Genomic DNA, 26,407 nt, shown 5'->3' on the forward strand with positions numbered 1-26,407 from the left:
ATGATGGCACTTCCTGGTTGACCCTTTCCCCCCACTGATGGGAAAACAAATGGGTAATTGCCAGGAAGGGGGTTAAGGACAGACTGACAGTAAAGGGGGGGACAAATGACAAAAGTTAAAATTCTAGTGACAATTCGCAGTTCTTTGCAGAAGTGGCATTGACTTGTACCTCATCTTGAATTTTGGATTCAAGCCTGCTTGCCACTGTGTCAGGAGTACTTTTGTTGAAAATGGTGTGCGTGTGTCTGCGTGTGTGTGGTACCATTGTTATAGTGCCACCTGAGCTGGTGCTTAATCTTTGAATGCATTATTGATGAAATTGCCCAAGACTGTATTTCTTTTCTTGCATATGATGTCAGGGAACTTTGACAGTACTAAAATACAATTTGTTTGTTTCCTGAATGTAGACAGAGAACAGTAGTTTGGGTTGCAATTACTGTGAAAAAAAAGTGTAGACATTGGAGGTACTGTATACAAAGTTAGACTTGACCAGCTTCCTAATGTAGTTTTAAATGGTTACAGTGAAGTCCATAGGAGGAAGCTGATGCTGTTCCCTTGTGTAAGAACAGATGACATTTTTAAATAGAGTATTAAAGGAACCACTTTAAAGTTAACATGCATGTTTTTGAATTTTTTTTTTGTAGGGACCAGCTAGCATGATGGCCTACTTGATAATTTCAGGGTTTTTTTTGACTCGTTTAAGAAGACCTATAGGTAAAATGACCATCACAGAGCAGCGTTATGAAGGAGAGTACAGATATGTCAACTCACGACTTATCACAAACAGGTAAGGACAATATAATTATACATTTTTCAGTGTAAAGAAAGGTCTAATGAGGTAATTAACTGTTGGTGTTAGTCTTACTGTTGATAATAGCTATCTACCCCTCTTCCTGTGGTCACTCCTACCCCAGTCCACCTTTGGGTTCAGGACTTGTGGATCAGAGTTTCACTTGAGTTGTCCTTGTCTGATCCAAAGACTTGGTCATATTTCCTCCCAGTGACATCTCTGGTACAGAAGGATCTCTGAACTGAATCATCAGTGCCACACCTTGGGGTTCTGGATAGACTCCAAAGGTTTTGAAGCTATCCCTTCCTCTTGGAGCTTTGGTGCTAGATAACTCTGCTCCAACATTGGCTTTGGAGCCTGGCTGGGTGGGATATTGGAACCAGCCTGGATTAGAACTTTTGGCTGTTCTGGGTTTCCCTTCAGCTTCTGCTTTGTGGCCATCAAAAGTATGCACTGTTTTCCCTGGTGTATATACTTCTCTTATGCACTCTGCTCCATCCCCCATCAGAAGTCATTGGGTCTTAATCATTCTCTTCGTATGCCTTCTGGACACATAGTCCATTTGAGCCTCAAGACGCTTCTTATCGAGGACTCCCACTCATCTTTTGTGATGTCCTTCCCAAGTCACTGTTGTACTATCCCTTACCAAAGGTAGCCCAACATCCAGCCAGTGTACCAAAGTCTTATGATTTTTGTAGACATTGTACATCACACACATGCTCCCTGCTCAAGGTGTAGGGTATAAAGCTGATGTATGGATATACATACCTCAGAATGTCTTTTCCGCCAGTCTGAACGCCACCATTGATTTTCAGCTGAACGCTTCTCCTTCTGTGCTGGTTACCGAACTGTGTTTCAAGTAAGCGCCCCATTGGGGTTTTTTCTTAGCTTTTTTTTCTCTTTTTTTAATTTCATGGGTTTACATGTCATCCAGAAAGGGAACATGTTATTGTGGGAGACAGCATACCCATAAGGATCGTCACAAGCAGTGTCTGTTCTGTTTAGTTGCTTCTCACGACCATAAGAGGTGTTTTGTGTGTCAGGTGTTTGTCCCCAAGACCCTACATAGTTGTCTCTCCTCCTTGTCCATTTCCCTCGAAAACCAATGTCTTATGTTGTTGGCTCAGAGTGTTATGGCAGAGTCTTGAAGGTCAGCTACCTGCCAAGAAACTTGAGTCTGATTCGGCTGCTATCCCACCTCCCCCGGATGTGTCTCTCAAGGCTGGTGAAAGCCCAGAGGATCACCCATTTGTTATGTCTGATTCCTCTGCCGCAACCGTGTTGGAAGCTGTCATGGGTCTGACTTCGCACTTGTCCCTGGAGGCTCTGCAAACATGTACTTGGGATGTTGAGGTGGATCCTAAGTTGATTATTTCAGAAGGACCAAGGGGTATACCACAGATGCTTGTTGAGAGGAGATTTCTACAACATTGAGTGTAAGCAAGGGGCTGAATCTCCTAGGGTATTTAGGACAAATGTCCCTAAAAAGCGCAAACAAAACAAGCATATTTCCCCTGGCCCTAAAGATCCTCGGCATGAGAAGCAGGATTTTACCCAGGGGTTCCTTAATGTACTAATGGCCTTAAAGCCTCCTCAAGGAGTTTAAGTGCCTGCTCCCCCTTGGTCATCTACCCCATTCAAGAGGCCCAGAGACCAGAACTCCTCTGAAGAGGAATTGGATTCTGAGGAAGAGTCTTTGGCATATTTCTGTCCGATCCCTTCTCACTTGGATTATGGCTTTGAGGAGGAGGATTGTATTAGCACAGATTCTCCCTTGGAAGAGCTCCCCTTTGGGATACTACTACTAATATGATGGAATATTTTAAATGCGACTGTTCTCAGGTTTCTGACCTTCAAAAGATGTATTATGAGCTCCTGCAGATGGAATCTCCTTAGCTCTCTGCTGTATCTCCAGTCTTGGCTGCCCTTCTAGATAACTTTTCAGCAGCTTCTGTGGCCCCAGATTCTCATCCTAAGAAGCCTGTTAGATTTTGTGAGGTGCCTGATGAGTGTAAGTTCCTCTACAGATGTCCTTCTGCTGACCCTTCTGTAGTGTCCATCTCTTCTCGCAAACCCTCTAAACTTTTGCCTTCTGCTGAACTACTTCCTTAAGATAAGGACAGTAGAGCTATGGAACAGTTAGGCAAGAAGGTTTATACTGTTGCTACCTTGAGCTTCTGGGCTGCTAATTACCAAACTCGTATGACCAGTTATGTTTTATCTCTTCTTTCTCAGTCTTCCCATGCTGTCTCCAATCTTCCTGATTTTGAATGGAAGGATTTAGCCCTCTCTTTAGTGAGCTGTACTTCTCAAGTAGATCACTTAGACTATTAAATGTAGTTATGACGCAGCTGATGCTTCCTCTAGGACTGCTGATTTTTATTCTGTTGTGAACCATTACTCTTGGCTTTCTCTCCAGCCTTTGGCTAATGATATTAAGGCTAAATTCTTGGATGCTCCTCTTGGCAATAAGAACCCGTTTGGTTATGTGGCTGCTGAGCCTTTTGTCTCTCTTCAGGAGGACTTGAAGGAACTGAAGAATGTTTTTGTCTCCTATTCCTAAGTTCAAAAGGAGTTATTCATCTAAATTTGCCTTTGTTCACAGACAATAGGAAAGAATGTTTCTAGTCGGGTCCTCCTGCTAAATCTATTCAGACTCCTACTTCCCAGAAACCACCTTTTCGAGATAAGCCAGGTTCTGTCAGACTGTTTGCTTCCCATTTTATTGAGTCTGGTTACTTTAACCCTTCGTCTTTCCCTGTCTCATCCCAGTTGTTTAAGGGTCAATCAAGACTCTTGGGTTCTGTCCATCAGCCAGGGATACTTCATGGTATAGAAATCTCTTCCTCTCTTTCTGGGCATCTATCAACCTCATCATGAACAGCTTCCTTCCTTCCTTCCCAGAACCGCTTCAGGGCCTTTTGGCACAAGGAACCATTCAGGCTTTGCCCCGTTCCTAGGAAGGATAGGGTTTTTATTCAAGAATGCTTCTGGTTTCCAGGAAGGAAGGCACCTGGAGACCTCTTCTGGACCTTTCTCAGCTCATCACCTTTCTGAAGGTCCCTTCCTTTTAGATGTTATCCCTTCAAACCCTGTTTCCTCTTCTGCCTCAGGTTTCTGGTCTCCCTGGATCTCAAGATGTTTTCTTCACATCCCAGTTTATTCCATATGCAGGAAGTTTTTGCTTTTCTCTGTTTATTCATTGCATTCTCGGTTTCTGCTTTGCCATTTGGCCTTTCTGCTGTCCCAAGAGTATTCACCAAATGCCTCGCTCGTGATTGATTTTTGCAAAGTGAGAGGGGTTCAAATTTTCCCTTACCTGGATGACCTGCTCATTCAAGCTTCCGCCCCCAAGATCTTGCTTCAGCACCTCCAATATACTGTTTCTCTTACAAAGCCTGGGGTTTACAATAAACTTCCAGAAATCAATCCTGGTTCCTTCTCAGGATCATGTGTTCCTTGGTTGCAGGCTCCAGACCATCCCTGTGTTGGATGTTCTTCGTCTTCCATTGCTGCAGTCCTTACTATTGGGTATAGTCCGCATCCAGTCGGCCCGAATACCAGAGTATAAGGCTGACGTCGGTCAGGGCGCATTAGACTGACGTCAGCACGTCAGGGTACTAATGCGCATGACCGGCGTCATATCCTCAGTCTTTTTTGCCGCGTTGTCCGATGCAGAAGCAGTTTTGCGAGTGCAGGTTGGCGTTCTGAAATATTTCCGAAACCGGAGTTTCAGACCGAATCAGAGTTTAAGTACCCGCTAGAACATTTTTGTTTTTTCTTGCCTCAGTATTTAACCGGATGTCAGAAAAAGTGAATAACTGTATTTCTTGTGGGAAACTGATACCTCATAGGGATTACCATACATTGTGTATACCTTGTTTAGGCCTTGAGCACGAGGTTGTTGGTTGCCGCTCTTGTGCTAGGTTTAACAAACGCACTATTAAGAGGAGGTTAGACTGTGCCAGATTAGTGTTTGGGAAGCGTTGCAATTATAAAATGCCGTCGGATGCTCCGACGCCCGCTTCGTCCAAGAAGCGTAAGGACAAAACAGCAAACCTAGGGTTGATGAACCGCAGTCCCGGACGTCCGGTTCTTTAGAGGCTCAGTGGAGCCAGGGCTTTGCCAGGAGTTTCTATGGAGTCTCAGGCAGAAACTTTACTGTTACAGGATGTACCCTCTCAGGAGGCAGGCCAGGCTGAGGGGGCTTCTCAGGTAACCATTCTTCCCTCTCTTCGCAATGTAGTTAGAGCCTCTCCTTCTGTTGCCAAAACTTCTTTAGGGAAGGCCAAGTTCGGTTTCAGTAGGGGCTTCTCCTAGCCTTTCGGGTTCTGTACCTAAGAAACATATGCTTAAAATGGCAGAAGATTTGATTACTATGATTAGAGGTTCTATGGGCCCTCCTGATAAGAGGCCTAGGGTGGAACCAGAGTTTGACAGTTTTGAACAGGGTTCAGGGGCTTCTGAGTCTTCTCTGAAGATTTGCAGGAGTATCCTCATTATTCTGATTCTGATGTGGATGATGCCACTCCTTGCTTCTCCTCCTGAGGATTTTTCATTTTCAGAGACTCTGCATTCCATGAGGGAGCACTTTAAATGGGAAGGCCAGGATTACTCTGATTCCAGGAAGAGGCTTAGGGAATTCTTGTTTTTACCACAGCATAGGCCCTTAGCTATACCTCCTGTGTTGACTGTGGTAGAAGATGTTTTGCAGAGGCTTCCCTGAACCCTGATTCCTTGCCTCCTGCTCCTGTTAAACCTGATAGGTACTATAGGGTGCCCGAAGCTCATAAGTATTTGTTTAAGAGTCCTAGGGAGGGCCCAGAAATTGTTTCTCAAGGGGCCTAAAGGTGTTTAAAGCCTCTGTGGTTAAAAATCCTGTTCCCACTGACAAAGAGGCAAGGTTAGATAGGTGGGGTAAGAAAGTGTATACTTCTTCCACTCTAGCCATGAGAGCATTGAATTGTCAGTTTCACATGCTGAAATATCAAAATTATCTCCTTTCACAATTAAAATCTAAGGTGGATGCTTTGGAAGGTATTGATTGTAAAGAATTGCTAGATTTGGTTTATGTGTCTGAACAAGTGGGCAAGCATTCTTTGCAATGTGGTTTTGATGCTGTGCAGGCCTCCTCGAGGGTGGCTGCCACTAGTTCTGTTCTTCAGGCATGCCTGGTTGAGGGATCAAAATTTGGCTGAGCATGTTAAGACAAGGATTTTGGATGCTCCTTTACAGTCTGATGTGTTGTTTGGTTCACCTGTGGAAACAGTTTTAAAGAAAATGGAGGACAAAGCTAAGTCTATGCAAACTGTTAAAGATTTTTTGCAGGTACAGCCACCAAAGTTTAGTAGAAATTGGCCTGCTAAGGGGTGGACTTATCCTGCTTATGATTCCCAGTCTAGGGGTAGGTCTAGACATTAGGGGCAGGGCCCAAGGTTCTTTAGGCCTAGAACAGGGAGTTCACCTGCTCAGACTTCTGGTGAGGGCAGGGGTCAGTCCTTTCGTAAACAGACCCAATGACCTGCCTTTTCAGCTGCCAGTGGATTCTCGTCTGGCAGCTCCTTTGGAAGGACGACTGTCTCTTTTCAAAGAAAATTGGGATTTAATTCCTCAAGACAGATGGGTGTTGGACATCATTCACCACGGTTACAGATTTTATTTCCATACAATGCCCCTTTCACAGGCATGCCAGACGTTCCTCCTCCACAAAGAAAGAGGCTCACAAGCAAGTTTCTCTGTTACTCCAAATGGGGACCATTCAGCCAGTCCCTGTATCAGAAAGGGGCCTAGGATTTTATTCTCGCATGTTCCTAGTACCACAGACGGGGTACACATGGAGACCAATTTTGGATTTATCTCTCCTCAACACTTATCTGGACATTCCCAAGTTCAAGATGTTGACGTTACAACAGCTTTTACCCCTGCTGGGCAAAGATCACTGGATGGTAACTTTAGATCTCAAGGAAGCTTACCTTCATGTGCCTATCAGGCTAAGTTACAGGAAGTATCTGCGGTTTCGAGCTGGAGATTCTCATTTTCAGTTCTCTGCATTGCCCTTTGGCTTATCTACTGCGCCCAGAGTATTCACAAAGGTTCTGGCTCCAGTGATAGCTTACTTCAGGCTTCAAGGACTTCAAATCTATCCTTATTTAGACAACTGCCTGATTCTGGCTCAAGAAAAGGAAAACCTTCTACAGCATCTGGAATATGTTATAGCAGTGCTAAGATGCCTAGGGTATTCTGTGAACGAAATAAAGTCCAGTCTAGTACCCTCTCAAGACATGTGCTTTCTGGGTGTGAGACTGCATACAGCAGCCCAGACGGCCTTTTTAACCCCGGACAAACAAAAGAGTCTATCACTTTACTTCCATCAACTATCTCATCAGTCCGTGCTGACTGCAGAGACAGTCCTTCAAGCATTAGGGTTCATGGCATCTTGTATTCTGGTGCTTCCCAATGCCAAACTGCATATGAGGAAGTTACAATGGTATCTCAAAAAAGTATGGACACAGCACTGCCAGGATTTAGACACTGTCATTCAAATAATACCTTGCCTTCAAAGAGAATTTTTGTGGTGGGCTCAGGAATGTCACCCAAACAAGGGACTCTCTGTGACCCAGCCAGAGGCGAGTCAGATTTTACTGACAGATGCCTCGACATTGCTTGGGAGCTCATCTACATGGAAAGTGGATACAAGACAGTGGCCTGCCAGACTACAGCATCTACATATCAACATGAAGGAGATGTTAGCAGTCCAGTTCACATTACTGGCTTTCAAGGAGTTACTTCTTCCAGGGCAGGTGTTGATTCTAACAGACAACACAACTGTCATGTGGTACTTCAACAAACAAGGGGGAACACATTCTTATCCTCTATGCAGGCAAGCAATGATTTTATGGGAGACTGCGCTACGCTTGCACCTAACTCTTCAGGCAAGGTTTCTGCCAGGAGCACAGCACTCCTTAGCAGATGTGTTAAGCAGACAAATCATGGATCCCCACAAGTGGAAACTGGATCTTCATGTATTTCAGAAATTGACAGTGTCGGGGAACTCCAGACATAGATCTGTTCGCTTCTCCACTAAACCACCAGCTGCCACAGTTTTGCACAAAGGGGTTTCATCACACAGCTTGGAAAGTGGGTGCTCTGTCTTTCAGTTGGACGAACCTTCATGTGTATGCCTTTCCACCTCTGCCTCTTCTTCCAAAGGTACTGTTACAGGTCAGACAGGACAGGCCAAGGATGATTTTGATAGCTCCAGATTGGCCTCGGCAACACTGGTACCCTCTACTGAGTCTGGTAAAGAAGCCTCCATGGCCTTTCCCTTTGATTCCACATCTGTTATACCCGCAGGACGGTTATCTGCTCCATGTCAAGCTTCACTCTCTTCATCTGACAGCCTGGCATATTCTGTGTTGAAACACAGCCGGTCTCAGCTTCCTCAACAAGTTTTAAATGTGATTATGGAAGCTAGAAGACCTAGTACAAGGAAAGTGTACGCAGCTAAATGGAAGAGATTTTTATCTTGGAGTAAAGCAAAGAATTTGGAGATTTCTGAGCCTAATTTGAGTATGGCTCTTCAATATCTTACTGAGTTACTGGACAAGGGTCTGTCCTTCTCTTCCATTAAGATTCATGCTGCAGCAATCTCAGCTCACTATGATTGTGACCCACCATTGTTTTCGCATCCTTTGTTCAAGCAGTTTCTTAGAGGGGCAAAAAATATAAGACCCCCGTGAGAGCTCCTACTCCTGCTTGGGATCTCAATTTTGTGTTGGAAAAACTTACTCTACAACCTTTTGAGCCTGCGGCTACTGCTGAATTGCAATATTTGTCATGGAAGACTGCTTTTTTGTTGGCTATTACTTCTGCAAGACGGGTGTCTGAATTGCAGGCCCTTATGGCAGTCGAGCCCTTTTTGATTTTCCATAAGGATAGGGTATCATTACGTACTAATCCTTCCTTTATGCCTAAAGTGGTTTCTAGTGTGGCTTTAACCCAAACTATTCATTTGCCTACTTTTTATGCAGACCCCCAAAATAAAGGGGAAAAGATTTTGCATACTTTAGATGTACACAGGCAATTGCGTTATTACTTAAGCAGGACTAAGGATTTTAGGCAGTCTCAGCAGTTGTTTCTTTCTTTTGCTTTGAGTTCAGAGGCAAGCCTGTGTCAAAACAAACTATTTCTAGGTGGATTGGCTTTTGCATTGCATTTTGTTATTCCCATCATGGCAAGGAGGTTCCTGCTGGGATCAGGCCTCATTCCACTAGGGCTACTGCCACTTCAACAGCATTTCTATGGGGGGTGGCTACTAAGGATATTTTGGAAGCAGCTACTTGGAGTTCAGTGCATACTTTCTCTAAGCATTATCACCTTCCTATCTACTCTAAGTCTAGGGCTGGTTTTGCCACTGCTGTTTTGCAAGGCATGTTGTCAGCTCCTGCTTCTTTATGATTTGCCAGCCTCCCTTACCTCTGCTTTGGGATTCTACCCAATAGTAAGGACTGCAGCAATGGAAGACGAAGAACATAGTACAGTTTTGTACCTACCATAAATGTAGATGTTCGAGGATCCATTGCTGCAGTCCAATTTCCCTCCCTCCTTCCCTCTGTGTTTAGGGGTGGTTGTGTAGGTGAGTTTACCTGCTTATATTTTGTATATATTGTTCATGTTTTGGTGCAGGTATTTTGGGCCTTGTCTTTTTAGGGTCTTCTGACATCTGGGGCAAGAAAAGACTGAGGATATGACGCCGGTCATGCGCATTAGTACCCTGGCGTGCTGACGTCAGTCTAATGCGCCCTGACCGACGTCAGCCTTATACTCTGGTATTCGGGCCGACTGGATGCGGACTATACCCAATAGTAAGGACTGCAGCAATGGAATCCTCGAACATCTACATTTATGGTAGGTACAAAACTGTACTTTTCTTTGCCTCCTCCCAAAGCTTTTTTTAATTATCATTTTGCAATGCGTTCTTCCTCTGGTTTCAGTTACATGCCAAAACAAGCATGTCCATAGCTAGTGCAGATGTTCTTCATGTTTCACTGTTGGTCATTACATTTGGGGTTATCTGCTTGCAGTAGCCCTGAGTCGGCCTGATTATCAAAGTCTTGAGTCCTGCGTCGGTTGCTGTCTTAACTTCCATGACGTCAGGTAGTCAGGGGTATACAGCATGCAGCCGACACCATTACATCAGTCTTTCTTGCCGTCTGGTGCCTGAAGCAGTTTGCTAGTGCCGGTCGGCTGACTCTCGAAATTTTCGTTTTCGAGTTTGAGCCGAAGTCTTCAGCTAAGCTAATTACCCCGTTGGGGATCCTTTTTCTTGTTCTAAACCGGTCAGTAAAAGTTAACAATTGTATTTCTTGTGGAAAGCAAATATCTCAAAAATTTTCATTTGTACTGCATTCCTTGCTTAGGCCCAGACTACAAAGTACTTCACTGTCTGTTTTGTGCCTTATTCAAACCTCGTACTATTCGTCGTTGGTTCATTTTCACATCTAAATATTTTGGTACTCGGTTCAATTATACAGAAGTGGCTTCGGTAAGCCACCTGACTACCGACGTTCTGAAAAAGTGCAATGATAAAGACAGGCAGACCGCATAGGTCCAAAGCTGCCGATGACCATTCTTCTAAGCTAGTTGCTAGTTCACTGGTACTCAGGCGCGTTCGCAGCACCTGATGCCCACTAGTTCAGATTCGCAGGCCTTTGCTGAGACCCATTCGGAGTGCGGTATGCCGCGAGATGCTTCTTCGACTGGTGAGCCTGCGGATGTCTCTACCTTGGATGGGTCCGGAGCCACTGTGCAGGCACTGGCTTCTGAGGGTGTATTCAGGCCCTACTGACTTGCATATTAAACAAACGTCATATTCTTCTTCAAGGCCTAAAATGCAATCCATGCTTAGAAAACAGACGCCCAGACCGCATGGTCAGGCCCCTATACCTAAAAAAACAAATAAGAATGGCTGAAGACCTTATTACTCTAATCAGGGGAAGCCACTCTTCCCCCTCTAAGAGACCTAGGACTGATTTTCCTTCTGATACTTCTCATCAGGATTCTGAAATTTCTGTTTTCTCTGATGACCAGGATTTGCCTTAATCTACTTATGAAGATACTGATGCAGAGGACTCCATTCCCAATGCTTCCCCTCCAGAGAATTTCTCTTCTGGTGAAACTTGCATACTCTTAGTGAGCATTTCCGCTGGGAAAGCCAGAATTACTCTGACTTCAAAAAGAGGCTTAGGGAATTTTTACTCCTGCCTCAACACAGGCCTTTAGCTATCCCTTCTGTACTGGATATTGTAGATGGTGCCTTCTTGGAATCTAGCCTGGCCCCTGATTCTTTACTTCCTGCTCCCAGAAAACCTTATAGTTATTACAGGGTGCCTGACTCTCACAAGTTCCTCTTTAAAAATCCAACTGCGGATCGTAAGACCATTTCACAGGGACCCAAGGGCATTAAGGCTACTACTGCCAAAAAATCCTACTCTCTCTGATAGAGATTCCAGGGTGCTGGATAAATTGGGTAAGAAGGTATACACTTCTGCAATTTTGGCCATTAGGGTCTTAAACTGCCAGTTTCATATGTTAAAATATCAGCAGCATATTATTGGATTGCTTAAACAGAAAATGATATTCGTTCCTGACTGTGCTGAAAATAAAGAATTCCAGGATTTAATGTATTCTGCTGAACAAGTTGGAAAACATACTTTGCAATGTGGTTTTGATTCATTAGAGGCATCTTGCAGTGCTTCTGTCACTGGGGTCTGTACTTAGGTTCATAGGTTGGTACTAGGCTATCGGCCCTAGGGCCTATACAAGCCTAGCCATAACAATTCCCTGGCTATTTCTTCCCACACTATTTACTTCCCTGGACCCCTGTCTAGCAGGGCGACTGACGTGATCCCTGGGGTGAATTTCCTTTCTCCCATCCAATCATCATGGTTACTTTTGAAGAGGGCCAAAGAGGTGTTCTGCTTGACATGTATGGGCAGTCTATTCCAGAGTCTGGGGAGTCTCTGGGTCAGGAACCTATCCCTCCAGCATGTTTTGTTTATTGTGATGACAAGGTTTAGATCCCTGAAGCGTGTGGCTCTGAGGGATTGGGATTTCTTTGTGTAGCATGTCCAGCAGCTCTGAGTTTGACATGGCCTTGTATGTTAAGCAGAGATCGCCTAGGAATAGACGATATGCAACAAGAATATAGCTGGAGTTTTTTAAGGCGGTCAGCATAGGGCATCTGCTTTAGGACTGTGATTCTTTTAATGAGGTATTTCTGCGGCCTTTCCAGTTGTTGCAGATGTCTTGAGCGGTACATACCAAATGGGGTGTTGTATTCTATAATGAGCCTAATGAGGGATGAGTACAGTGGGACAATGACCTACTTTTTTCTGGATGAAAAGCCCTTAGTGATGAGGTGTGCCACATAGATGGATTTCCTGACTGTTGTGGCGATGTGGTTATTGAAGGTGAGACCACTGTCCACCTGTGTCCCGAAGTCTCTTATCGCACTTTTGGTGTTTAATGTACTGCCACCTATGTGGCAATTCACGGGTACATGTTTTTTCCCCAAAGGGAATAACTATGCATTTCTTTGCATTGAGCTTGAGCCCATGGTTCAGGCACCAAGCATCTGTTTCTGTAAGACCCTTTTGTGGAGTATCGACATAATTTGGGGATTCAATAATGGTTCCCAGTTTGCAGTCATCTGCGAACTTTGTTAACCAGAGTCCCTTAGTGTTGGCCTGTACTTCAGAGAAGTAGATGCTAAACAAGAGTGGTCCCAGGACTGAACCCTGAGGTACTCCACTTGTCTGGAGCTGGATATGTAGTCAGGTACTTTTACAGTGCGGGTTCTGTCAGTAAGCCAGTTGGCAACCCATTAGAAGGCATGCTTGGCTTAAGGAGCAATATTTGCCAGATCATATTAAAACCTAAATTACTGGATGCTCCCTTAAACCAAGACCGCCTGTTTGACAACAAAGCAGAAGTACTCAAAAAGATGGAGGAAAAAGCTAAATCTATGCAAACTGTTAAAGATTTCCTGCAAGTACAGCCTCCCAGATTTAGTAGGCATTGGCCCTCTAAGAATTGGTCCTTTCCTGCCTCTTCCAGGTCTTCAGTCCAAACCCAGAATCAGCAGAACACCTAGGTTTCAGTCCCAAGGTACTCATAGGCCTAAGCAGTGGGGGGCTCCCACTACCAAAGCAGGGAGTAGTAAGCCTCCCCCCTATGGTAAACTGTCTCAATGACTTAACTTTAAACTTTCCAAGCCCTGCTCAACTGACTCTTTCCTTGGGAAAGATTGCCCTGTATGCAAAAAATTGGGAACTCGTTACCCAGGACAAATGGGTTTTAAATATAGTTTCCCAAGGATACGGATTCCACTTCCACTCCTTACCAACCCCAAACGGTTGGCCAGACCTACCCCAAATCAGTGGGCAGAGGCCCAAAAGCAAGTTCTCTCTCTTAAGCATCAGGGCTATTCACCCTGTCCCAGAAGAGGAATGGGGGCAAGGTTTCTACTCAAGACTTTTCCTGGTACCCAGAAAAGACCATTCCTGGCGTCCTATCCTGGACCTGTCTATCCTAAACACATTTTTGGTAATCCCAAAATTCAAGATGCTAACTCTTCATCAGCTGCTTCCAATGCTAGGCAAAGATGCCTGGTTGGCAGCACTGGATTTAAAGGAAGCCTACCTGCACATCCCAATAAGGGAATCTTGCAGAAGATACCTATGCTTGAGAGCAGGCTACATGCACTGCCCTTTGGCTTAACTACTGCGCCCAGGGTATTCACAAAGTGCCTAGCTCCAGTCATTACATTTTGCAGGCAAAGAAATATTCAAATACACCCATACCTGGACGATTGTCTAATTCAGGCAGAAAGTCAGGACATACTGTTAAGTTATGTGGCATTTGTAAAGAAATTGCTAACTTCTCTGGGATACACCATAAACAAAAAGAAATCGCATCTTGTACCCTGCCAACAAATTGTATTCCTGGGAGCAAGCTTGTATACATCTTCCCAGATGGCCTACCTCACACCAGAGAAACAAGTTCATTTGACAGCTTATTTCAAACTACTGGCCACAAAGACCCAGCCATCTGCAAGGAAACTACTGCAAGCCCTGGGGTTCATGGCCTCTTGCATTTTACTAATTCCGTATGCAAGACTGCATATGAGGAAACTACAGTGGTATCTAAAAAGTCTGTGGTGTCAACATTCTCAGGATCTAGAATCAATTATTCTTATCATACCTTGTCTACAGATAGAGTTCCTTTGGTGGGCAGAGGCCTGCCACCAAAACAAGGTACTGCCATTCACTCTACCCCCTGACGCCCAAACCCTAACAGACGCATCAGACTGTGCATGGGGGCTCACTTGGCAGGGCAGTGCATTCAGGGCCAATGGAACCCAAGTCAAATGCACCTGCATATCAATCAAAAAAAAATGTTAGCTGTACAGAATGCTCTGACAGCCTTCAAGGACCACATTCTTCCAGGGCAATTATTGGTAAAGACGGACAAACACCACTGTTATGTGGCACATAAACAAGCAGGGGGAACCCACTCATACCCTCTCTGCAGACTTGCTATGGTTCTGTGGAACACAGCCTTGAGCTACCAAGTGCACCTACAGGCTCAATTCCTGCCAGGAAAGCTAAATACACTGGCAGACGACCTAAGCAGATACCTCATGGACCCACACGAGTGGAAACTGGAGCCAAAGATGTTTAACATGTTGAGAAACAAATGGGGGGAGCCCAGAGATAGACCGGTTTGCCTCCCCCAGAACTACCAATTGGACAAATTTTGCACAAGGAATCCCCACAAACAAGCTTGGAAAGTGGATAATTCTGTCCTTCACTCCCCACAAACAAGCTTGGAAAGTGGATGCCCTGTTCATCACCTGGAAAAACCTATCAGTTTATGCCTTTCCCCCTCTGCCTGTCCTCGTCAAGGTGCTACTAAAGATAAAACAGGACAAACCAAGGACAATACTGATTGCACCAAACTGGCCATGCCAGCACTGGTACACCCTCTTGTGCAGTGTCACTTCTGGCACCATGGCACCTGCCTCAGACCCCCTGCCCTGCTGTCCTAGCAGGAGGGCCAGATTCTGCACCCATAGCTTCAAACCCTGAACCTGGCAGCCTGGCTAATTACCTGATCTCTCCGTTACCATACTTCAGTAAGCAAGTGATGGATGTCATTCTGGAGGTAAGGAGGCCTAGTACTAGAAAATCCTATGCTGAAAAATGGAAATTATTCTGTTCCTGGAGCCAAACTCGGGGAATGGGCACAGCAGCGCCCAGTACCTCATATTCCTCAATACTTAATTGAGATGCTTCACAAGGGCCTTTCCTTTTCTTCCATCAAAATTCATGCCTCAGCCATTTCAGCTCATTACAATAGAGCCACCCCTCTTCTCTCATCCACTGCTGAAGCAATTCCTCAGAGGGGCCAAAAACTTAAGACCACACAGGAGAGCCCCTACTCCAGCCTAGGACCTTAACTTTGTACTGGAAAAGCTCACTCTACCTCCCTTTGAGCCAGCTGCAGATGCAGAGTTGAAATTCCAACTTCCATGACGCCAGGTAGTCAGGGGTATAGTACAGCATACGCTTGACTACCATATATCAGTCTTTCTTGCCGCCTGGTGCCTGAAGCAGTTTGTTGAGTGCCGGTGGGCTGACTCTCCGAAATTTCGTTTTGAGTTTGAGTCAAGTCTTCAGCTAAGAGTTTAATTATTCGTTGGGGATCCTTTTTCTTGTTCTAAACCGTCAGTAAAGTTAACAATTGTATTTCTTGTGGAAAGCAAATATCTCAAAAATTTTCATTTGTACTGCATTCCTTGCTTAGGCCCAGACTACAAAGTACTTCACTGTCTGTTTTGTGCCTTATTCAAACCTTCTCATACTATTCGCTAAGTCAGTTGGTTCATTTTCGCGATCTAAATATTTTGGTACTGGAGTTTCAATTATACAGAAGTGGCTTTCGGTAAGCCACCCTGACTACCGACGCGCTTCCTGAAAAAGCGCCAATGATAAAGACAGGCAGACCGGGCATAGGTCCAAAGCTGCCGATGACCATTCTTCTAAGCTTAGTTGCTAGTTCATCAGGTACTCAGGCGCGCCAAGCCTTACAGCAGCACCTGATGCCCACTACTTCAGATTCGCAGAGGCCTTTGCTGAGACCCATTCGAGTGCGCGGAGTATGCGGCCGCGAGATGCTTCTTCAACTGGTGAGCTCATGGATGTCTCTACCTTCCTTGATGTGGTCCATGCTTCACTGTGCAGGCACTGGCTTCTGAGGGTGTATTCAGGCTCCTACTGACATTGCATATTAAACAAACGTCATATTCTTCTTCAAGGCTCCTAAAACGCCAATCCATGCTAGAAACAGACGCCCAGACCGCAGCTGGTCAGGCCTCCCTATACCTAAAAAAAATAAGAATGGCTGAAGACCTTATTACTCTAATTTCAGGGGAAGCCACCTTCCCCTCTAAGAGACCTAGGACTGATTTCTTCCTTCTGATACTTCATCAGGATTCTGAAATTTCTGTTTTCTGGATGACCCTTGTAGGATTTGCCTTTAATCTTTACTTATGAAGATACATGATGCAGAGGACTCCATTCCTAATGCTTCAAAGCCTCATAGAGAATTTCTCTTCTGGTGAAACTTGCATACTCTTAGTGAGTATTTCCTGGCTGGGAAAGCCAGAATTACTCTTGACTTCAAAGAAAGAGTGCTTAGGGAATTTTTACTCCTGCCTCAACACAGGCCTTTAGCTATCCCTTCTGTGTACTGACATATTGTAGATGGTGCCTTTCTCGGAATCTAGCTTTCCTGGCCCCTGATTCTTTACTTCCTGCTCCCTAGAAAACCTTATAGTTATTACAGGGTGCCTGACTCTCACAAGTTCCTCTCTGGCAAAAATCCAACCGCTTGGATCGTAAGACCATTTCACAGGGACCCAAGGGCATTAAGGCTACTTACTGCCAAAAATCCTACCTCTGATAGAGATTCTCAGGGTGCTGGATAAATTGGGTAAGAAGGTATACACTTCTGCAATTTTGGCCATTAGGGTCTTAAACTGCCAGTTTCATATGTTAAAATATCAGCAGCATATTATTGGATTGCTTAAACAGAAAATGATATTCGCTCCTGACTGTGCTGAAAATAAAGAATTCTAGGATTTAATGTATTCTGCTGAACAAGTTGGAAAACATACTTTGCAATGTGGTTTGATTCATTAGAGGCATCTTGCAGTGCTTCTGTCACTGGGGTCTGTACTTAGGTTCATAGGTTGGTACTAGGGCTACTCGCCCTAGGGCCTATACAAGCCTAGCCATAACAATTCCTGGCTATTTCTTCCCACACTATTTACTTCCCTGGACCCCTGTCTAGCAGGGCGACTGACGTGATCCCTGGGGTGAATTTCCTTTCTCCCATCCAATCATCATGGTTACTTTGAAGAGGGCCAAAGAGGTGTTCTGCTTGACATGTATGGGCAGTCTATTCCAGAGTCTGGGAGTCTCTGGGTCAGGAACCTATCCCTCCAGCATGTTTTGTTTATTGTGATGACAAGGTTTAGATCCCTGAAGCGTGTGGCTCTGAGGGATTGGGATTTCTTTTGTAGCATGTCCAGCAGCTCTGAGTTTGACATGGCCTTGTATGTTAAGCAGAGATCGCTTAGGAATAGACGATATGCAACAAGAATATAGCTGGAGTTTTTTAAGGCGGTCAGCATAGGGCATCTGCTTTAGGACTGTGATTCTTTTAATGAGGTATTTCTCGGCCTCCTTTCCAGTTGTTGCAGATGTCTTGAGCGTACATACCAAATGGGGTGTTGTATTCTATAATGAGCCTAATGAGGGATGAGTACAGTGGGACAATGACCTACTTTTTCTGGATGAAAAGCCCTTAGTGATGAGGTGTGCCACATAGATGGATTTCTGACTGTTGTGGCGACATGGTTGTTGAAGGTGAGACCACTGTCCACCTGTGTCCCGAAGTCTCTTATCGCACTTTTGGTGTTTAATGTACTGCCACCTATGTGGCAATTCACGGGTACATGTTTTTTCCCAAAGGGAATAACTATGCATTTCTTTGCATTGAGCTTGAGCCCATGGTTCAGGCACCAAGCATCTGTTTCTGTAAGACCCTTTTGTGGAGTATCGACATAATTTGGGGATTCAATAATGGTTCCCAGTTTGCAGTCATCTGCGAACTTTGTTAACCAGAGTCCCTTAGTGTTGGCCTGTACTTCAGAGAAGTAGATGCTAAACAAGAGTGGTCCCAGGACTGAACCCTGAGGTACTCCACTTGAATGGATATGTAGTCAGGTACTTTTACAGCGGGTTCTGTCAGTGTGGCAACCATTGGTGAAGGCATGCTTGCTTAAGGAGCAATATTTGCCAGATCATATTAAAGCTAAATTACTGGATGCTCCCTTAAACCAAGACCGCCTGTTTGACAACAAAGCAGAAGTACTCAAAAAGATGGAGGAAAAAGCTAAATCTATGCAAACTGTTAAAGATTTCCTGCAAGTACAGCCTCCCAGATTTAGTAGGCATTGGCCCTCTAAGAATTGGTCCTTTCCTGCCTCTTCCAGGTCTTCAGTCCAAACCCAGAATCAGCAGAACACCCAGGTTTCAGTCCCAAGGTACTCATAGGCCTAAGCAGTGGGGGCTCCCACTACAAAGCAGGGAGTAGAAGACTCCCCTATGGTAAACTGTCTCAATGACTTAACTTTAAACTTTCCAAGCCCTTGCTCAACTGACTCTTTCCTTGGGAAAGATTGCCCTGCATGCAAAAATTGGGAACTTCGTTACCCAGGACAAATGGGTTTTAAATATAGTTTCCCAAGGATACTGATTCCACTTCACTCCTTACCAACCCCAAACGGTTGGCCAGACCTACCCAAATCAGTGGGCAGAGGCCCAAAAAGCAAGTTCTCTCTTAGCATCAGGGCTATTCACCCTGTCCCAGAAGAGGAATGGGGGCAAGGTTTCTACTCAAGACTTTTCCTGGTACCCAGAAAAGACCATTCCTGGCGTCCTATCCTGGACCTGTCTATCCTAAACACATTTTTGGTAATCCCAAAATTCAAGATGCTAACTCTTCATCAGCTGCTCTCAATGCTAGGCAAAGATGCCTGGTTGGCAGCACTGGATTTAAAGGAAGCCTACCTGCACATCCCAATAAGGGAATCTTGCAGAAGATACCTATGCTTGAGAGCAGGCTACATGCACTGCCCTTTGGCTTAACTACTGCGCCCAGGGTATTCACAAAGTGCCTAGCTCCAGTCATTACATTTTGCAGGCAAAGAAATATTCAAATACACCCATACCTGGACGATTGTCTAATTCAGGCAGAAAGTCAGGACATACTGTTAAGTTATGTGGCATTTGTAAAGAAATTGCTAACTTCTCTGGGATACACCATAAACAAAAAGAAATCGCATCTTGTACCCTGCCAACAAATTGTATTCCTGGGAGCAAGCTTGTATACATCTTCCCAGATGGCCTACCTCACACCAGAGAAACAAGTTCATTTGACAGCTTATTTGAAACTACTGGCCACAAAGACCCAGCCATCTGCAAGGAAACTACTGCAAGCCCTGGGGTTCATGGCCTCTTGCATTTTACTAATTCCGTATGCAAGACTGCATAAGGAGGAAACTACAGTGGTATCTAAAAAGTCTGTGGTGTCAACATTCTCAGGATCTAGAATCAATTATTCTTATCATACCTTGTCTACAGATAGAGTTCCTTTGGTGGGCAGAGGCCTGCCACCAAAACAAGGTACTGCCATTCAGTCTACCCCCTGACGCCCAAACCCTAACAGACGCATCAGACTGTGCATGGGGGCTCACTTGGCAGGGCAGTGCATTCAGGGCCAATGGAACCCAAGTCAAATGCACCTGCATATCAATCAAAAAAAAATGTTAGCTGTACAGAATGCTCTGACAGCCTTCAAGGACCACATTCTTCCAGGGCAATTATTGGTAAAGACGGACAAACACCACTGTTATGTGGCACATAAACAAGCAGGGGGGAACCCACTCATACCCTCTCTGCAGACTTGCTATGGTTCTGTGGAACACAGCCTTGAGCTACCAAGTGCACCTACAGGCTCAATTCCTGCCAGGAAAGCTAAATACACTGGCAGACGACCTAAGCAGATACCTCATGGACCCACACGAGTGGAAACTGGAGCCAAAGATGTTTAACATGTTGAGAAACAAATGGGGGGAGCCCAGAGATAGACCGGTTTGCCTCCCCCAGAACTACCAATTGGACAAATTTTGCACAAGGAATCCCCACAAACAAGCTTGGAAAGTGGATACCCTGTCCTTCACTCCCCACAAACAAGCTTGGAAAGTGGATGCCCTGTTCATCACCTGGAAAAACCTATCAGTTTATGCCTTTCCCCCTCTGCCTGTCCTCGTCAAGGTGCTACTAAAGATAAAACAGGACAAACCAAGGACAATACTGATTGCACCAGACTGGCCATGCCAGCACTGGTACACCCTCTTGTGCAGTGTCACTTCTGGCACCATGGCACCTGCCTCAGACCCCCTGCCCTGCTGTCCTAGCAGGAGGGCCAGATTCTGCACCCATAGCTTCAAACCCTGAACCTGGCAGCCTGGCTAATTACCTGATCTCTCCGTTACCATACTTCAGTAAGCAAGTGATGGATGTCATTCTGGAGGTAAGGAGGCCTAGTACTAGAAAATCCTATGCTGAAAAATGGAAATTATTCTGTTCCTGGAGCCAAACTCGGGGAATGGGCACAGCAGCGCCCAGTTTACCTCATATTCCTCAATACTTAATTGAGATGCTTCACAAGGGCCTTTCCTTTTCTTCCATCAAAATTCATGCCTCAGCCATTTCAGCTCATTACAATAGAGCCACCCCTCTTCTCTCATCCACTGCTGAAGCAATTCCTCAGAGGGGCCAAAAACTTAAGACCACACAGGAGAGCCCCTACTCCAGCCTAGGACCTTAACTTTGTACTGGAAAAGCTCACTCTACCTCCCTTTGAGCCAGCTGCAGATGCAGAGTTGAAATTCCTTTCTTGGAAAACAGCCTTCCTTCTAGCCATCACTTCAGGAAGAAGGGTGTCTGAATTACAGGCCCTCATGGCAGTGGAGCCTTTCATCATCTTTCATGCGGACAGGGTGTCCCTCAGGACCAATTCCTCCATGTCCAAGGTGGTATCCAGTGTGGCCCTTAATCAGTCCATTCATTTGCCAACCATCTGTTCTAATCCACAGAACAAAGGAGAACGAATACTGCAGTCCTTGGACGTGCACAGACAACTTAGATTTTATTTGGACAGGACTAAGCCTCATAGGAAAACTGAACAGCTGCTGGTTGCATTTGCTGCCAGAGCAGAGGGGAAGGCCATTTCAAAGCAAACCATTTCTAAGTGGATAGGCCATTGCAGTCATTTCTGCTATAAGCACCATGGAAAAACATACCCCACAAGGGGATACGACCACATTCAACCAGGGCTGCATCTAACTCTCCAGCCTTTCTCAGAGGTGTCCCTATCAGGGACATTCTAGAAGCTGCTAACTGGAGTTCTGTACATGACTTCACCAAGCAATTACCACTTAACATTTTTTTCTAAATCCAGAGCTGGCTTTGCCACTGCAGTCTTGCTGGTCCTAATGCTATCTAATTACCTCCTCCCATCCTTAGCTTTGGGAATCTACCCAAATGGAATGACTGCAACCGTGAAACACGAAGAACATGGTACAGTTGTGTACACTTATCATAAATGTAGATGTTAGAGTGTATTCACTGTTGCAGTCCTTGTTACCCTCCCTCCAGCCCCCTGACATCTGTTGACTATACCTCTATTCTTGTTTACTATGCTTAAAGCTTTTTGGTGTATTTGCTTTTTTGTTGGAGGTGTAACCTTGTATAAAATTGCTTCCCATTATGGGGACACCTGACATCTGGGGCAAGAAAAACTGATGTAATGGCGTCGGCTACATGCTTTACACCCCTGACTACCTGACATCATGGAAGATGAGAGCAACCGACGCAGAACCCAAGACGTTGATAATCAGGCCGACTGAGGGCTACTGCAAGCAGATAACCCCAAATGTAATGGCTGCAATAGTGAATACACTCAAACGTCTACATTTATGGTAAGTGTACAAAACTGTACTTTTGGCCTTATTGACCTGAATGTAACCATAAGGGCATCCAAAAGCCATGAAGTTGAAACCCTTAATGTCCTTAACCGGTCATTTGCAAATATACCTTGGGCCTCCATTACAGGAGGTTTAAGGTATCACACAATGAGACCTCTAGCTTGGCTGTGTTAATAAATCATGCTCTCACTGTACAGACTGAAGCATTATAGCCACTACTGGTGACACTCACTACAATAGAGAAAATTTCTGCATGGTGTGGTAATATTAATACTACTTTTGCTGAATCAAATTTAGGGTAATGAAATCTGAGGCAAGGGTCTCAACCCATGAGAACAATATTTCTAATGCTGCATCTATAATTGACGATATTCCAAAGAAAGTTCACCTGTGAAAGAAAAACTGACTGACCTAGAAGAAAAAAGTATTTAAAAATATTTTAAAAAGTATTGAGCATACTTATACTGCTTTTACTAATTTGAGTATCAAATTAGTGAGTTTTATTTTTATTGTGATTAGTTTACTGGTTCTTTCTGGCTGCAGAAGAATGTTTCCAGACTTATTACTTTGTACTGAAATTTAAATCTGTAGCAACTTCACCCAAACATTCTAAAACCAAACTTCAAGCAGTTATATTTATCCCTGCCAACAGCCTCCCACAACGTCTCTTGCTAACCTGATTGAGATGGGTATCTTGAGAGTGTAAGAAGATAGTCAGACAAAATGAGATAATTCTGTTACTGAAACAGCATAGCACAATGTGGGTGATGTACATATATAATTTCCTTGAAGGCAAAAATGTCGCACACAATAAACTTGGACACTAAAATAATCAACATTACACCACACATTACTCCTAAGGCCATCATTGTACACATAATCTATAATAATCTGAGGTTCTAAACATTAGCTCGCCTAAACCTCAAAGGCCTCCAAAACACAACACAGGAAAACTCTGCATATTAAGCTTACTTTCTTACATAGCACAAGGAATCCCAAAGTGCCCATAAGGCAGGTATTGACTAAAATAAGCATTCTTGCTGCAAATGATTCCATTGTATGACATACAGATTTGCCCAACACTGTCCCATATGCTACTGATGGATGGAGGAGTCTCCTGGATGCTTTATCCCATGTATGGGTTCCCTTGGGTTTTCTGTGGTATGCTCCCAGTTGTCATTTCAGGTAGTATGTGGTTGTTGGTCTATGGGATGAGTGGGGTGCCAGTCTGTGGCCAGGTGGGATGGGTTGTTTTGGGCAAGGGGTGGTTGCTGGACTTGGAATGACCCATGGGGGCAGCTAAATTATTGCTGTGAACATATAAAAAGTATATTTTATAATTCCTTAGGGGTTGCCTGAAATTTATGGCACTACCAACTTACTAAATGCTCTTTTCCAATACATTTTCTTCCAACCTACTAAGGAAAAAGAGACCAAATATGCCTTCATAGCAGGAAATGGCAGACACAGCACTTTACCCAAAGCCTGCTTCTGATTCTCCTAGACTAATTTATCTCAAATTATTAAACTTTTAACATAAAATAGAAATGTGGTCCAGTTCTAGCTGGTTATGCACTTACTAGAAGGAGCTATGCTTCTTTGCCCACTTTTCAAGAAGCCATCTACTTCTTGTGAATTGAATTTCTTGCAGTTTTACGTCGCAGAAGTTTCTCTTGGAAGATTCTCTTTTTTGCATCTGTTTGCTGGATGTCAGAGCTTCAGGACCTCATAGAGAACCATCTCTGATCTTTCGCAAAAATTGGTTGACATTGCCTCCTAAAAGAGATGAATTAATTGTTATTGAACTCATTTTTTCCTAAGGCAGAAGGTAGAGGAAAACGTTTGTTTACTCTTTGGATGAGCATCTTTTACATTTTACTTGGAGAGTGCATGACTTCAGAAAGATGGAACAGCTGTGTGCATCATTTGTTTCATATAGGGATGGGCTTACATTGGCCAAGCAAACTCTTGCCCAAGTTGTTGCCAACTGTGTTGTTTTGCCATTAGGTGGCACTCTATCCATCGAAAGTGCTCCTGTCAAAGGCTACTCTGCCATGCATGTGGCTGCTTTTAATTCTTGATTCAAGCTTTTTTCCTGTTGTGGACATTTGTACTGCCGCCATGTGGTTGTTGGCTTATATTCGCCAGGCATTATTTGGACTCCGATGCCAGGAGCTCTGATTCCTGCGGCACTTTGCTGTTAAAGAATATGGCCTTTTGAACGTTTGCCTTTTAGCTCTCCTCCAGCTTTGGATTCCCTGGAAGTATAATCATACAATTTGTGATTTATCCCAACTCTTTATCCACTGCATGGGACTCGGAAAAAAAATCAGTATGTTAAACATATGCACCCCTTATGAATAGCATAACATCTTGTGACTGTACTTGTCAAGAAATCATTTTATTTTCCTTTGTGGAACATCTTCAGATGCTGTCTTGGTAATTAGTATATTAGCCAACCAGATGAGGTGAAAGATTTGTATGGGATATCAAATTATGGCTCCGTCTAGAAGATTTAAAGGGAGTGGCAGAGGTGAGTAGTACAGACTAGAAATCTTTTCTATCATCTCACTTGTGTCATTTCCTCATTTTGTATCCAGAGAACAGTCTGCAGTAGTCCAAGACAGTTGGATGAGTGTTTATGTATTCCCTTTAGTTCTTGGCATTCAGAATTTTTTTTCTTTTTTTAAGCATAGCATAAAAAGTCTGAGCTCTTTCTGACTGCTCCTTTTACACTAAGGAGGCCATTGTTATGCCTTATTTTGCTTGCTTTGCAATTTGCTTGGGCTGTAGTCCGTGACTGTCTTCTTTATCTTTTCCACATCATCTGCATCTCAGATTGTGGAGGTTGAGATTAAGATTCCTAATAGTACCTCATTCTTTTTTGAATCTATTGAAATTTTTCATGAAGCTAAGTAGTCAGAAACCAGGAAATTTACTGTCTTCAAATGCAAAATGTTTGGTTTGTGCCATCAATTATAGCTATTCCTTGCCTGAGGCACTGTTCCTTTAAGCTGTAGATCATCTTATTGCTTAGCCTTGGGGTTATTACTAAATTACAGTACCTTGCTTTTCCCTGTCAGCTCATCCTTTTTAGGAGTAGCATTTTGGTTATCAATCATAAACGTTTTTTGAAGTGTGTAATCATTTTAGATTTCTAGGAAAGATTCTAATTCCTGCTTTTGATTTGAACTTTTGTTGGAAGCTTTCAAATAGCTTCATTTTGAACCAACTTTTTAAAGATCTAAAGTGTTTGACTTGGAAAATAGTTTTATTCTTCTCATTTGCATCACCTACATGAGTTTGAGTTACAAGATGTAGTTTTCATTGATCCACTCAGTGTTTTCCATAGACAGGTTTTCTTTGGCTGCTAACTCTTCCTTTAAGACCAAGTTGTTTGTGATGCATCAAATGCCTTTCTTCTATCGTTACCCTAAGAATCCTGGTGAAAATATTCTGCATTACCTGGATAGTCAAAAATAATTATGGGAGAATTTTCATGAGAGGCAAGAGAGTTAGGAAATTTGAGCAGCCTACAGAACTCATCTGATTAGCTAATAGCATGCTTTTTGCTACACTTCTGCTGACAAACACATTCCAAGTCAAGTTAACAGCTTATTGTGTCAGAGGTGCCGCTGCTACTTCAACAGCTGACTAGGAGGCATTTGTAAAGCAACCTGTTTGTATATTCACATAATTATTAGACATTGTAAACTGAGTAGGTGTTCATATACTTGAAGGCTTTACTGCAGCTGTTATTCAGGGTATGCTAGCAGGGGCCTTCTCCTGATGTAGTATATAGCTTGGCATTCCATGGATAAGTAATTGCCACTGCTAGATGGGGAAGTAAAATTGTTGTATGGTTTGCTGCATTCACCACAAAGACAACAGTAGATTAGTAGTGTTTTCTTTCATTTTTGTACTAGCATGACTCCTTTCTTTTAATATATATTGTTTTTCTCTTTTCTGCTAAATTTGTTTTTGTCCGTGGAAGCTACTTTGGATGTAGTGTAGGTATTATGAACTACAAGTTTCTCACTTCACTTAGATGTATTAAGTAGTGATAGCTGTTAAGGCATTCCATTTGGATCGTTCTTGCTGTGATTCATTTGAAAACATGGTAAAATTCCCAGTTACTGTTCTCTGGTAGTAATTTACTTCCCTTGCATTACCCTTCTTATGTTATGTCATGAGCTTTAAGCAGGAAAGAGCATAAGCTACACTGTTGTGTATGTCCCTTTTCGGAGAAAGCTTGAGCTGTATATTACTGTGTCATAGTAGTTGGAACTAGTCTGAAATTTGCTTCAGCTCAGAAGACAAGATTTCTAACTAGCAAGGGTTGTAATAAATAGGCTGCTCCCACCAGCTAGTAACCACTACTGCTTATTTCTCAGTGGGGTACCAAAATGGGTAGAGAATCATAGGGGGGTTGACAC

The 26,407-nt window shown here is 43.9% G+C and overlaps 1 protein-coding gene across 1 annotated transcript in view; it reads left to right on the plus strand.

The window, feature by feature from the left end:
* Positions 1-26,407, plus strand: part of ABCD3 (ATP binding cassette subfamily D member 3) — a 1,370,685-nt gene that overhangs the window by 875,962 nt on the left and 468,316 nt on the right. Inside the window, exon 9 of the mRNA XM_044085690.1 lies at positions 645-787. Within this exon, the coding sequence (XP_043941625.1) occupies positions 645-787 (143 nt within the window). The remainder of the gene's footprint in view (positions 1-644; positions 788-26,407) is intronic.

The sequence above is a fragment of the Protopterus annectens genome, chromosome 10.part0, assembly GCF_019279795.1.
Source record: "Protopterus annectens isolate FY-2018-M chromosome 10.part0, PAN1.0, whole genome shotgun sequence".
Classification (NCBI taxonomy): Eukaryota; Metazoa; Chordata; order Ceratodontiformes; family Protopteridae; genus Protopterus; species Protopterus annectens.